At 31.1% G+C, this 11,795-nt stretch overlaps 1 protein-coding gene across 3 annotated transcripts; it reads left to right on the top strand.

Annotated features, from left to right (window-relative positions):
• The first annotated feature begins 372 nt into the window (after window positions 1-372).
• LOC116337684 (neuropeptide CCHamide-1) lies at window positions 373-8,501 on the top strand. Of its 3 annotated transcripts, none has more exons than XM_031762447.1 (6): window positions 373-569; window positions 3,134-3,238; window positions 7,530-7,565; window positions 7,706-7,806; window positions 7,887-8,000; window positions 8,080-8,501. In XM_031762447.1, the coding sequence occupies exons 2-6, from the start codon at window positions 3,166-3,168 to the stop codon at window positions 8,158-8,160; spliced, it is 405 nt and encodes a 134-aa protein (XP_031618307.1). In that variant the 5' UTR covers window positions 373-569; window positions 3,134-3,165; the 3' UTR covers window positions 8,161-8,501. The 3 variants fall into 3 exon arrangements, with proteins under 3 accessions (XP_031618307.1, XP_031618308.1, XP_031618306.1); XM_031762448.1 differs by having other exon boundaries at window positions 3,091-3,238; window positions 7,533-7,565; XM_031762446.1 differs by having other exon boundaries at window positions 3,091-3,238.
• The last annotated feature ends 3,294 nt before the right edge of the window (window positions 8,502-11,795 follow it).

Raw genomic sequence — 11,795 nt, 5'->3', positions numbered from 1 at the left:
GATTATGACATTTTGTGAAGTTTTTTATTTTCAAAAAGAGCCGGAACTTTACATTTCATTAGATTGTTAAACAAAAGATGCAAATTGGTTGTGTGTGCGTGTGAATTACGTCAAGTACGAATAAAAGGCTCAAGTTTTCGTAAGACTTTTTGGAAGAAATCAACCGCTTGGAGGGCCAGTTAATGATGATGTTTTCTATTGCGCTTAACTTTTGATTAAATGCGTGTGAATATATGCGAAGGTGGTGGAGTAGCTCGTGTTTCGTTTCGAATGTTGAAACGGCTATTCATACATGCGCTTTTGTGGATGACTGTATTATTTCCAACTTACTGCAGTCAGCTATAAAGTGGTAAAACGGTACGCTGGAGCACTTCATTCATACATTCGAACTTGAACGGTAAATACCTTTGCACGGTAGAAATCTTACGCGGAATTTGAAGCCGACTCTATATTATTTTTTGGTGAATTTATTTCGAAAAGGTTGTAAATAGATTTTTGAGCCATTTGTGTTTTGAGAGATTTCATTTTTAAGACGATCAATCGCATTTTCCTTATTAAACAAAATACTGGTGAGTGGCCATTATCATACATTTTTTTTAGTTTTTACCATTTAATGAGATCACTTAATATTAGCTGGTAAATATTGCATGATCCTTTCATTATTTATGTCAAGTTAATTTTGTCCTTATTTTACTGCTTTCGGGCACTTTTTTTAAAACTAAATTCATGTTCGTAGAATGTTTGCATATAAAAAATAAATAATTATAACAGAAGTATTAATAAAATTCAATCAAATGTTCGGTTATCTTAATTTTTTGCATTCTCCAAAGTGATGTGACCATAAAAAAGACAGTCTATATAACTCCTCGGAATATATTCAAAAGTGAATTTCCATCGAATACGTTTGTCTCACTATCCTTTCAACCTTCCGTCAACTTATTTCTTCCACCGCAATAAATTCGTTAATTGTATAATAGAATTTTACACTGAAAACGGTGTTCAATGTTGAACTTGATGCTCACTTTGATATCATATTTGTTTATGCCAATTAAATTGTTTAAATTGAATTAGTCGAGAATGAAGTTTATGTCAAAGAATTTAAAAATAGAGCAACGGGTATAGTGTTCGATGTGAAAATGTAACGAAAATAATAGCATTATATATTCGTTATTAAATTTGTGACATATACATATACATTAAATATTCAACTTAACATTGAAATAGAATGCTTATTATTACTCAATGCAGAAATATTTATTGCAATTTATCCATTGTGACCAATAAATATTTGAAGAAGTAAATTGAACTGGAAATGAAAATATTTTGCTTGATAAAATTAATAAAGCGACTCATATGGATTGATAGTATAGTAGGAAGGAGTAAATTATTTTGATAGATAGTGCTTGATATATGACTTGAACAGATTTGAGAAAATATAACGAAAACTATACAATTTTGAGAATAATTTCCTGTCAGTCATTTTGGGACAAGTTGAATGGAAAAATTAGACAATCTTTAGCAGCTAAGTATAATTGACTTTAGCTAAAAGCGATAGTCAACATGTCCCAAAATAATCGACTTGCTAAGTGACCGCAATTGTTTTCAATAGAAATGTTCAAATGAACTTAGTCAGCTAAAGTCATTTACAGTCAACGAACAAAAAGACGTTTTTGAGAGATATTCATGGTTTCAGAAGTTTTCATTGATTTCGCAAAAAAAATTAAGCAAGACGTTATTCAATTTTTTATGTCAGGACTATGTTAACCTTTAGTTGAATTAGTCGCATTCTTTAGTACTAACTATAGACAAGTGCAATATCTAACAATTCCAAACTTTTTTATTTTTATTCAACATAAATTTAAAATTCAATATCATATTTACATTCAAAACATAAATGTCATGCTTATCCAGATGCCAGACAATATATTTGGATATTGTAATCCAGATATTTCAGTTGATGTGATAGATTTAAAAGTATTCGCATCACTATAACAATCGCTTCAGTTGTTTTCACTCCATTTAGCCACATGTGAAAGTTGAAAAAAAAAATACGTTATGACAAATATTATTATATTTGTAGTACACAAATTATGAATTTCACTTACTTAAACCATGTTTATGTTTGCCAAGTTCTTCTTTTTCGCTAAGTTTCCATGTTGTTATTCTTGATAAATGCACCACTACATTGAAGTGAAAATCGAACCACGTCAATAATTAAGCCGTTGTTTTTGAAATGCACAAATATCTTTCTATATTAGAGTATGCTCACCATACGATCACAAAATACAATCGAAATAAGTGATGAGTTTTTATTTGCGTTAATTTGCCCCTTCTTTCATAATCATTTAAATACTAGTAAATAATTACATTTTACATATTTATGAAGCAATTTGCAAAATGCAATACTTCTCTGGTGAGATTTACAGGGTTACTCAATTCAAATGTCATGATTTGAAAATAATATTTTGCATTTTCAAAATAGCGTTACTTTGCATTTGGTATGTTGCATAATGAAACTGAAAATATTCAAAAAATATAGGGTAAATATAGGGTAGGTTATGTTTCAAATGAATTAGTAGTATAAAAGACACATTGCTCCTCTAAGTTCGTTTATTTGGTAAAATTGCCCCCACAAAAGAGATGAAATTGGATAACCCTGTATAAACTTGGTATTTCATCAATTTAAATCAAAATTTGTAACCACAATACGCTTCAATTAATTTCAAATATGCGTTTAGATGTGGAGTACTATTTCAATTGGCATTGTAATTTGAGTGAAATACTTCTGAATAGCTGAGATATCCGAATCATTGATGATTTTGATTGGCCAGTTGCATGAGCTGGTGCAACCGTATAAATGGTGCACTGAAAGGCGCCATATATACAATACAAGTCGAATAGTTAAAATACTTAATTAAATAATGTCATTCGGGGTGCGCAAAAGCTCATTTGAAACTTTATTAGTCGTTATAAAATTAATATGGCATTTTATAAGTAAAAGTCATTGATTGATCATCAAATAAACTAGAATGCATGTTATATATCATTTCTGATTTATATACATATATATGTAATTCGTTCATTTTTCAGTGTTCCGTTGCGAACTTAAAAAAATTAACGCTACTTTCAAAAGCTGAACAGGTTCATCAACAATATATAAACAACATGCAACATTCACCTATTTACTGCTTAGCCATCATATTCATCGCTGTACTAGTCGCACACAGCGAAGCAAAACGTAAGTATAATATAAGTAAGTATATTCGACTTACATGATCTTTATAATTGGTATTAACAAAAATTAAACTCAAAGTTTTGGACCAACAAATTTTTTTTCTTTGAAAAATAAATTAACCACACACACCCACACACCTTTTACCCCCAGGCCTTGAAAATTTTGAATTTTTGCGTCCAAGCGATTTGATAGCGTTTCCGTCAACAACTTTAGTATAGAAAGAATTTAAAATATGAAATGATAGCAGAAAAGGTTTCTGTATTAATTTTGTGTATTGAATGTTTCAAATCGATTTCCGAGTACTCTAAGATGCTTTGCCAACTTTTAGCATGTTCTAAATTGAATTCACGCTTTAATCTTTGTTCAGAGAAAAAAAGACGAACTCTTTTAAATGCAAATTTATTGGAGCTCGTGGCGACGGACATATTATCCATGCATGATCACAATATACTTGTCTGAATTTGATATATTCAGAAATTGAATTGTATGTCAGTGCGGGAACATTAAGATGAAAGGGACTTTTTAAAAATATTTAATCGAAAATGAAACGGTCAATAAAATTCACACGTTTGTGATTTTCATTAAACGAAACGTACACTGATTGATAAACAAATTGTCTCCATGTAGGTTTGAACCGTTTATATTTGCTTGTTATTTGACTGTTGTCAACATCAATAAGCTCTTATGCATCAGCAATATTTTTTATTTTTTTATCTGATAAGTACATCTTTTGCAAAATGCGGCTATGTCAGGCACATGTAACACAGGTTCATTGTATACGTTGAAAATGTTCAACAGACATTATCGCACTTTGCAGAACGATAGAACGAGAAAATTATGCATTTCAATAAAATGGAAATATAGGGTTCATACTAAAAACCCTTTCTCTCACCCCGAAATGAAAACATAACAAATGCACTTGTCTATTGAAATAAAATCGAACGTTCATGTCATTTTATAACGTTTTTGTTATATTTTCACTTCGCTTCTTGCGCACAATTCCTTTCCCACACTGAATACGACTATTCGCACATATGACAAATATTGTAAAGTCGCCGCTTTTACTTTGCGCTTTTTCCCATTTTGCGGTGACATGAATAGCGAGAAAACCGCAATGCTTTTAATTAGACAATTTAGTAGATGAAAAGGTTTAACGTGGGCACAGCGACCACCTGTTCGATCATTTGAATTCAATTGATACAACGACTTGTGCGTTGGTTCGAACTTAATAATAATTGAGTGGCAACAAATAGTCACCAATTGATGCCATTTTCACCGTATGTTCCGAACATAGGTCAACACTAATGAATGCATTGTTATTGAATGCACCTGGTCAATTGGTTTTTTATGAAACAATTATTACAGATTGTTATTCAGTTGCTTTTGCAAAAATATTGACAATTTTTCAATCAGATCACATTTTCCATTCAGTATAACAATGATATAATTTAATCATGAAAGATGCAATGAAGTGATATTCTTTGTACTCATAACGAAAACTGTCGCATGTACTCTAATGGATCACAATCGATGCAATCAAACAAAATAATTTTGCCGCCTTTACTATGAATTCTCTCGTCCTATATTTAGTTTCATTGTTTGTTTCTTACGCAGTTTCTTATTACAAATATTTCATTGCATGCATATTTCGTTATTTAATCAATATATTCATTTCCGTTAGAAATCATTCCATGTCTTGCTCAATGCAAGCGCTTTTAAATGCAATTGCACCACCTTCTTACATAAATATTATTAAAATACCGTCTTTTCAACATTCTAGAAAATGCAAAACAGAAATACATGTATTTTTAGCGTCGTTCAACTTTTTATAAGTGCTTTGTTCTATGACATAAGCTCTCTTTCTCTCTGTTTCACAGACGAAGATGTTCTTTTTTAATTGACATATATCCTTAATCGAAAATTGAGTCGTCGTCAAATAAAATCTTTTCCACAAAAGTCGAACCAAAACCGAAGACAGCAGACAATCCTTTTTCGTTTGATATTATCCTTTTTTTGTATTTTAGTTTTATTGTAAAACAATGTTTCTCAGTAGATACTACAAAGCAAAAAAAAAAGTTTTGCATTCAATGTTCAACCCGACGGAAAAGTTTCGAGTTTGAATATACAATTTTTTTTATGTGAAATTGAAAAGAAATTCAATCAATCCCAAAAGACCTGCTTAATTTATATCCATTCAATGCTTGTAATACAAATTCACTGCAGGTAAATCAAACGCTTAAATATTCCCCAAGTGCGAAACTTTTCCAAGTCTTTCTATTTAATTGTTAGACACCATAGAATACGCTTATGACATTTTGAAGACACTTACGCCCTTTCAATATTTTGCGTTATTATTTCCACTCAATACACTTTTTTTATTCAATTTTTCTAACTTTCAGGGACAAATGTTTCCGTATTAGCAACGTATTCAATTTACGATTCATTTACATATATGTCACGTTCAATTAAGCTTCACCAAAGTATATTTCAAATTCGAATCAAGAAAATCACCAATTATTTGTTTTTTTTTTTTTTAAATAATTATAACGATAGAAACCTATTTATAAGTGATAATGTTCAGAAAGTTGAATCCATTAAGAATCGTAAAGATCCCATTTTTTCAAGCTAATCAAAATTATCAACAAAAATGGTATGTTCAGTATATATGAATGTAATAAGGGTTATCGTATAAAAATTGTGCAAAATTTAATGCAATTATTATGAGAGAAAAAAGATAATGAGCATTGATGTTATCAGAAATGTTGTCTCACTTTATATCGAACCCTAAGCCCTTCAATGAAAGGCTTGCTGAATGTGTCATCATCGCAGTGGGTTTGCCAACAATTGTATTTGTGCACACTGTAAACACAGTACATTTTCGTTACAAGATAAACTTAAATCCACTTTTTCGAAGAGTTGATTCGTTGATCAACACTTGAAAAGTGCATAAAGTTTGATGGAAACATCCATTGATTAATCATTTCAGAAGTTTTTTTGACATCAGTTGAGGTGACTTCAGTCTGCAGACTTTGCATTGACTTAGTCATATTTTGGATTTATTGAATTGGATTTAAATGAAATACACTTGAAAAAAAAAAAAAAAATGTGAAAACTTATTTAATATCTTATGGTAAAAAAATGAGAAAATTACATTGAACGATGATTGTGGGAACATAAAATAAGATGTTAGAAATATTGGAATTAAGCAATACCAGGGCCCACATTCTACTGACGACTTAACCAAAACTAATATTTTTATCAATGTACTTTATATGTACAGACTGAACTAAGCTCCATTAGACAGTGTATTATGAAATTCACAATAAAAAATATGATGTGCGTCACTTTATGTCTCCCCATTGGCTTATAAAAGCAACGATTACATTGTTTAATCGAATCAACGAATAACTGTTACCGGAAATGTAACACGTACCAGATCTTTTATAGATTGGCATTCAGTTGAATGAAAAATTGTTTAACCGAATGCATCAGCGCCGGAAAATGGGAATAGAAATTCCGTTTATATTCGCAAATGAAGATTACATACAATTGTCAGCGGGTGCAGTTTACTAAAAGAGAATAGGCCGCATGGTTGTTCCCACGGCTGTCGCTGTTATTTCTGTGCGTTTGGGAATTTATAAAAGTGGGTACATTCAAATTAGTCGTGCATTGTATGGTTTTCGATGGTGTTTTTGTGCAATTTTCCAATTTCATGATCCTCGCACACCATAGACAAACATCAGTTTACCTCAATAACCAACGCTCATCGATGATTCATAGAAATTACTCAAAAGGGGCAAAATGAACATCGAATAAAGTAGATGAAACAAAATTCTCTTGGAAAGTTTTATGTTGATTGTTCCTAAAAGGGGTAGAACACAATATTATTTTGTACAAACGTGCGTTACACACATAGAGAATGTAAACTGTAATTGCCTTAGTTCATACCATATCTCAGAAGAGACACATCTTTTTATGATTATGGCATATTTTTTGGATGAACATGTGATAACATCTATTTTCATACGAGATATATGTAAATTCAGCCGAATGATTTAATGATATAATTTTGTAGATGGAACATGTTTGTAACATTAGTGAACATTTTTCACAACAATAAACATATTTTAGTGGTAAATAGCTAATTTGCGACTCATTTTGAAAAAGGCAAAAGAAAAAATTACATCAACTTCCCACATTTAGTCAGTAGTTGTTTAATTCAATATAACAAAAAACTGAATTTAAATCACAATTTTATACTTCCCTCCGTTTCTTTTGTTTCTCTATTGTATGGCAGGTGGATGTGCACTTTATGGCCACTCATGCTACGGTAAGTCTTAACATATGTTCGAGAAAACAAATGTTTATGCAATGAGTACATTCTATAGTCTGCAGCATAAAACTTTTGAATGATGAGCTTTATTCATAGAATAGCTGTAATCTTGACTTAAAATTATCATCCTATTCAAGGTGGTCATGGCAAACGATCTGAAGCACCACGCGTTGATATTTTGTCTTTGGATCCCATTCAACAGGATAAATCATATTCAAATATAAATAAAGAAGTCTTCGTGAGTAAAATTGATTGACTAGTTTTCTTATATGAAGTACTTTCATTATATAGTAAAAAGTTTCGATTCGATATTTTCAGTATCCCACAAACAATGAATTGAACGCAGCTAATCAAGTAGATTTAAACAACGAAAATCGCTGGAAATCAGGAAATCAGTTCAATTATGCTTTATACAATTTGATAAGAAGATGGGTAAATTTATAATGTTTTTTTTTTTTTTTTTGTATTTTTTTTTCTGTTCATTGAAACTGATTGTATTTTCGGTTCTTAGATGGATGAGGCAAAAAAGAACTCGGATGAAATGCAGCAAATAGGAGAGTCTGACACAATCTTCAAGAACACATTCGTCTGAACGTAATTCATAATGGTCTTGCATCCAGTACAATCGACAATTAAATCTATTATTTTTATCTAAAAATTCAAGCGGCAAAACAAAACAACAAAAGAATGATAAACAAAATATAATAAGCATATTTGTTGACGAAATTTGAGAGTGTGATCGGTTTTTATTTAAATTGTCAAATATCAGTTGGCTGGAATATTTAACATTTTTTTAAAAACCGAATCAACGAAATTTCGTTTCACTTTATCGAATGTAAGTCGATTAAAACGTTATATGTTATTCGTAATTCCATTATTTCGCAAAAGTATTTGTGCAGTTTCAATTAATAAAATGAAATTATGTAAATGTGATTATACTTTTGGTTTGTTTGGTTTTTTTTTTTGTATAATATGAGTTGTTGTCATTGAATATTGCAAATTGATTAAAAATCCAAATAGAAAATATTTTCCAAATACTACTCTCTTACAATTTTGAACATTCATTTCACTTCTTTTCGGTACTTAATCCATAATAATGTAAAAAAATGAAGTAATCAATGAAATTAAAGAAAAAATGTAACTGCATATTTTAAATGACTAATTATTTCAATAATTTTCATTTTTATTGAGGAACATCTGCCAAGTTTGAATATGAACAAAAATATGGAGTGTTAAGCTTGGTATGGTAACATTTTTTTATTAGAATGGTAAAAAAATAAAGCTTCAAAATATTTTCCGAAAATAATTGAAATACTCTTTTGATAATATAGTAGGTCCTCTAATTTTCGAGGTAACATTTTTCAAATTAAATTTACGCATAAATCGCCTTTTATTGTATCATTAAAAAATAGCTTTTATTTCGGCATATATTCAAAGACATTTACCATCTTTGGGACGCACAGTGCTCGAGGCAAATTTAAAACAAAATGCAACACATTTTTCCACCAGAAATCATTAAACTCATTTTTTCTGTTTACGGCCTCCGTTACTGCTCAAAACTATATCATACTCATCTTGCAATGCTTTCCGATAAATGGACCCAGAAAAAAACTTGTCGATTTCGCCACTCATTGTTTTGACGTCATAAAATTGAAGTCTACCAATTAGCTGGCTAATTCGTATCAACTGGGCTGATCAGTCAGCTCAATATATTGCCTGAGTCAAAAAGAGTGATTTGGTTTTTCAATTCTTTGAAAATGTTTCTTTTGTTTTCGGAAAGATTCTAATACTCACCCTATTCAAATATAATCTTCGATAATACGGCTCAAATATAATGACAATTCGAAGATAGATAAAGTAAAGAAAGCTGCGATTTTACATAGTTTCGAATCAAGGCTGATGACGGAATTCCTACCTCGGTAAAAAATTTATTTGTTTTTTCGCGTTCGATGGAAAAAAAATCGAACCATTCTTATTTTTATGAACAATGTGTGTAAATGAAAATGCTATAAAACGTTTGTATTTGAAATGAAATATGTAATTAATAAAGCACATGTTATGGACCGGTGTGTTATGGAAAACATATAATTGCTAGTTAAATGTTTGTTTTGATTCGTTTTCGTTTGAATTGGTTTATCATCATTAGGTATAATTGTATGTTTTGATCAATGTTATCATTTTTTTTTATTCTATTCTTCTTTCTCGAACAAATAACTAAATGAATTGCGAATATGGTAATATGTTGCATTGAAGAAACATTACTAATAACACAAATATTTACACATGACGTGAAAAACCATACTATAACATTTCAATCAATTCAAATCTCAACAAGAACATTCTTACACCTAACGTGACATTATATAAATATGAGCAATACTCACATGCATTTGCAGTTGCATTCAATCAATCAATCAATCCAAGTAATTTCTATAGAAATGGAATTTTCTTCATTGTTCGATTTCATTCCAATGGAAAATGGTTCGAAGCGTACAATTTTCATTGTCTCGGGATATTTGGTGCAATTTTTTATATTGATCCTTTTTTTGCCAAATGTAAATGGGGTTTTGTTGATTTCAAAAGAATTCATGATTTAATCAAACCATTTTTTTCTCTTGATTTACACTGTTAATTAGGGTATAACATTCTATAAAGCGTTTTTAGACTCTAATATGGATTTGGCTTTGGAAAGTTTATTATTCCTTTCAACTCATTTTATAATCAATACACAATTGTACTGTGCAATTTTACGGCGAACCATTCTCCGAGAATTGCATGTCTTGTTATCTGAAGAAATTAGTGAAAGTATGTATTTCTTTAAATTTTTGAACATTTTCATTAATTTTTTGCGGTTTGCATCTTAGGACAGAATAGCAGTTCAGGTCAATATTATTTAAAAATGGAATGGCTGTATTTAATCCTGCGAAAATGGTTCGCAATCCTTTTATTTGTATCAACTAATGTCATAATATTCCCGCCGATTTGCATCACTTTTTATCATCTCATCGTCGATGATTATGGTGATGGGGGCGACATTTGGGAATTGCCGTTGCCAATCACGTAAGTAGAAAAAGTATTGTGCACATTTTTATTACACATTACTTTGTGTGTATCAATTAATCAGTGATGGTTTTTTCCTATCTGAATAGCGCTAGCTATTCGCAGCGTCTGTACAGCATTGCTGCCCAGATGCTGAATCGACGCGGTTGCCGCACGCGTCTTGTACCACACAACATATTGTCATATAGTCTAAGTAACCAGTGAGCTCACAGAGTATGATACACTAATACCATAGTCAGTATACAAACGCATGTCGAACAGAGAAAGAACGCGAACGTATATGCTCTGTGTGGTACAAACGAAGTGTGTGCGCGTGCGGCAACCGCTACGATTCAGCATCTGGGCAGCAATGCTGTACAGGCGATGCGAATAGCTAGCGCTATTCAGATAGGAAAAAACCATCACTGCAATTAATCACAGCAATGAAATCCCTACTACCGTGCTAGATGGTGTCGACACGAGTGGACGGATTTTTAAATTTATTTGAACGACGCCATGTTTATATACTTGTCCATTACAACGTACATGTAACAGAAAAAACACACAGTCCATGTCCTCGCTAGTGGACATAAACGATTCGAACCGTCAATGTGAACTAGATCAAGTATAGAACTTTACATAGGATCATATACGATGAATATGGATTACACAGTCTGTTTCAAAATACCGTCACCAATGTCGACACCATTTGACATCAAAATTTTGACAGTAAAAATATGTGTTATTGTTGTTGTCGTTTCATAGCTGTGCAATTAATTAAGCGTAAATATTTTTTGATGTTCAAATAGGCTCCCGTTCCGAATAAAAAGTTTGCCAATTTATTTGATGGTTTTCATCGTATCGGCATTTGCTATTTGGTCAATGGCGGTATGTAAAACTACAACTGCTGAAATCTTTTTTCATTTCGGATTGCATCTTATTGCTCGTTGTCAGGACTTGGAACATTTGTTGAAAATCATGGCCAATCTAAATAGAAAGTAATACAAACTGATTTTAAAAGAGATTAAAAAAGTTAGTAGTGTTTTTTTGAATTAGGCGCCATGAAATTTCAAATTCAAACTATGAAATCCAACTTCAAACTCGGCTGGTTGAAGTAATAACGCTGCACGAGAAGATATTGAGGTTATATATTGAGACGTTTTGATCTTATAATTATTATGACATTCA

Source organism: Contarinia nasturtii, unplaced genomic scaffold (assembly GCF_009176525.2).
Source record: "Contarinia nasturtii isolate CC-2019 unplaced genomic scaffold, AAFC_CNas_1.1 Cnas_scaffold_285, whole genome shotgun sequence".
NCBI classification, from domain to species: domain Eukaryota; kingdom Metazoa; phylum Arthropoda; class Insecta; order Diptera; family Cecidomyiidae; genus Contarinia; species Contarinia nasturtii.
Note: the sequence above shows the minus strand (reverse complement) of the source record. Positions and strands in the feature narration are given on the sequence as shown.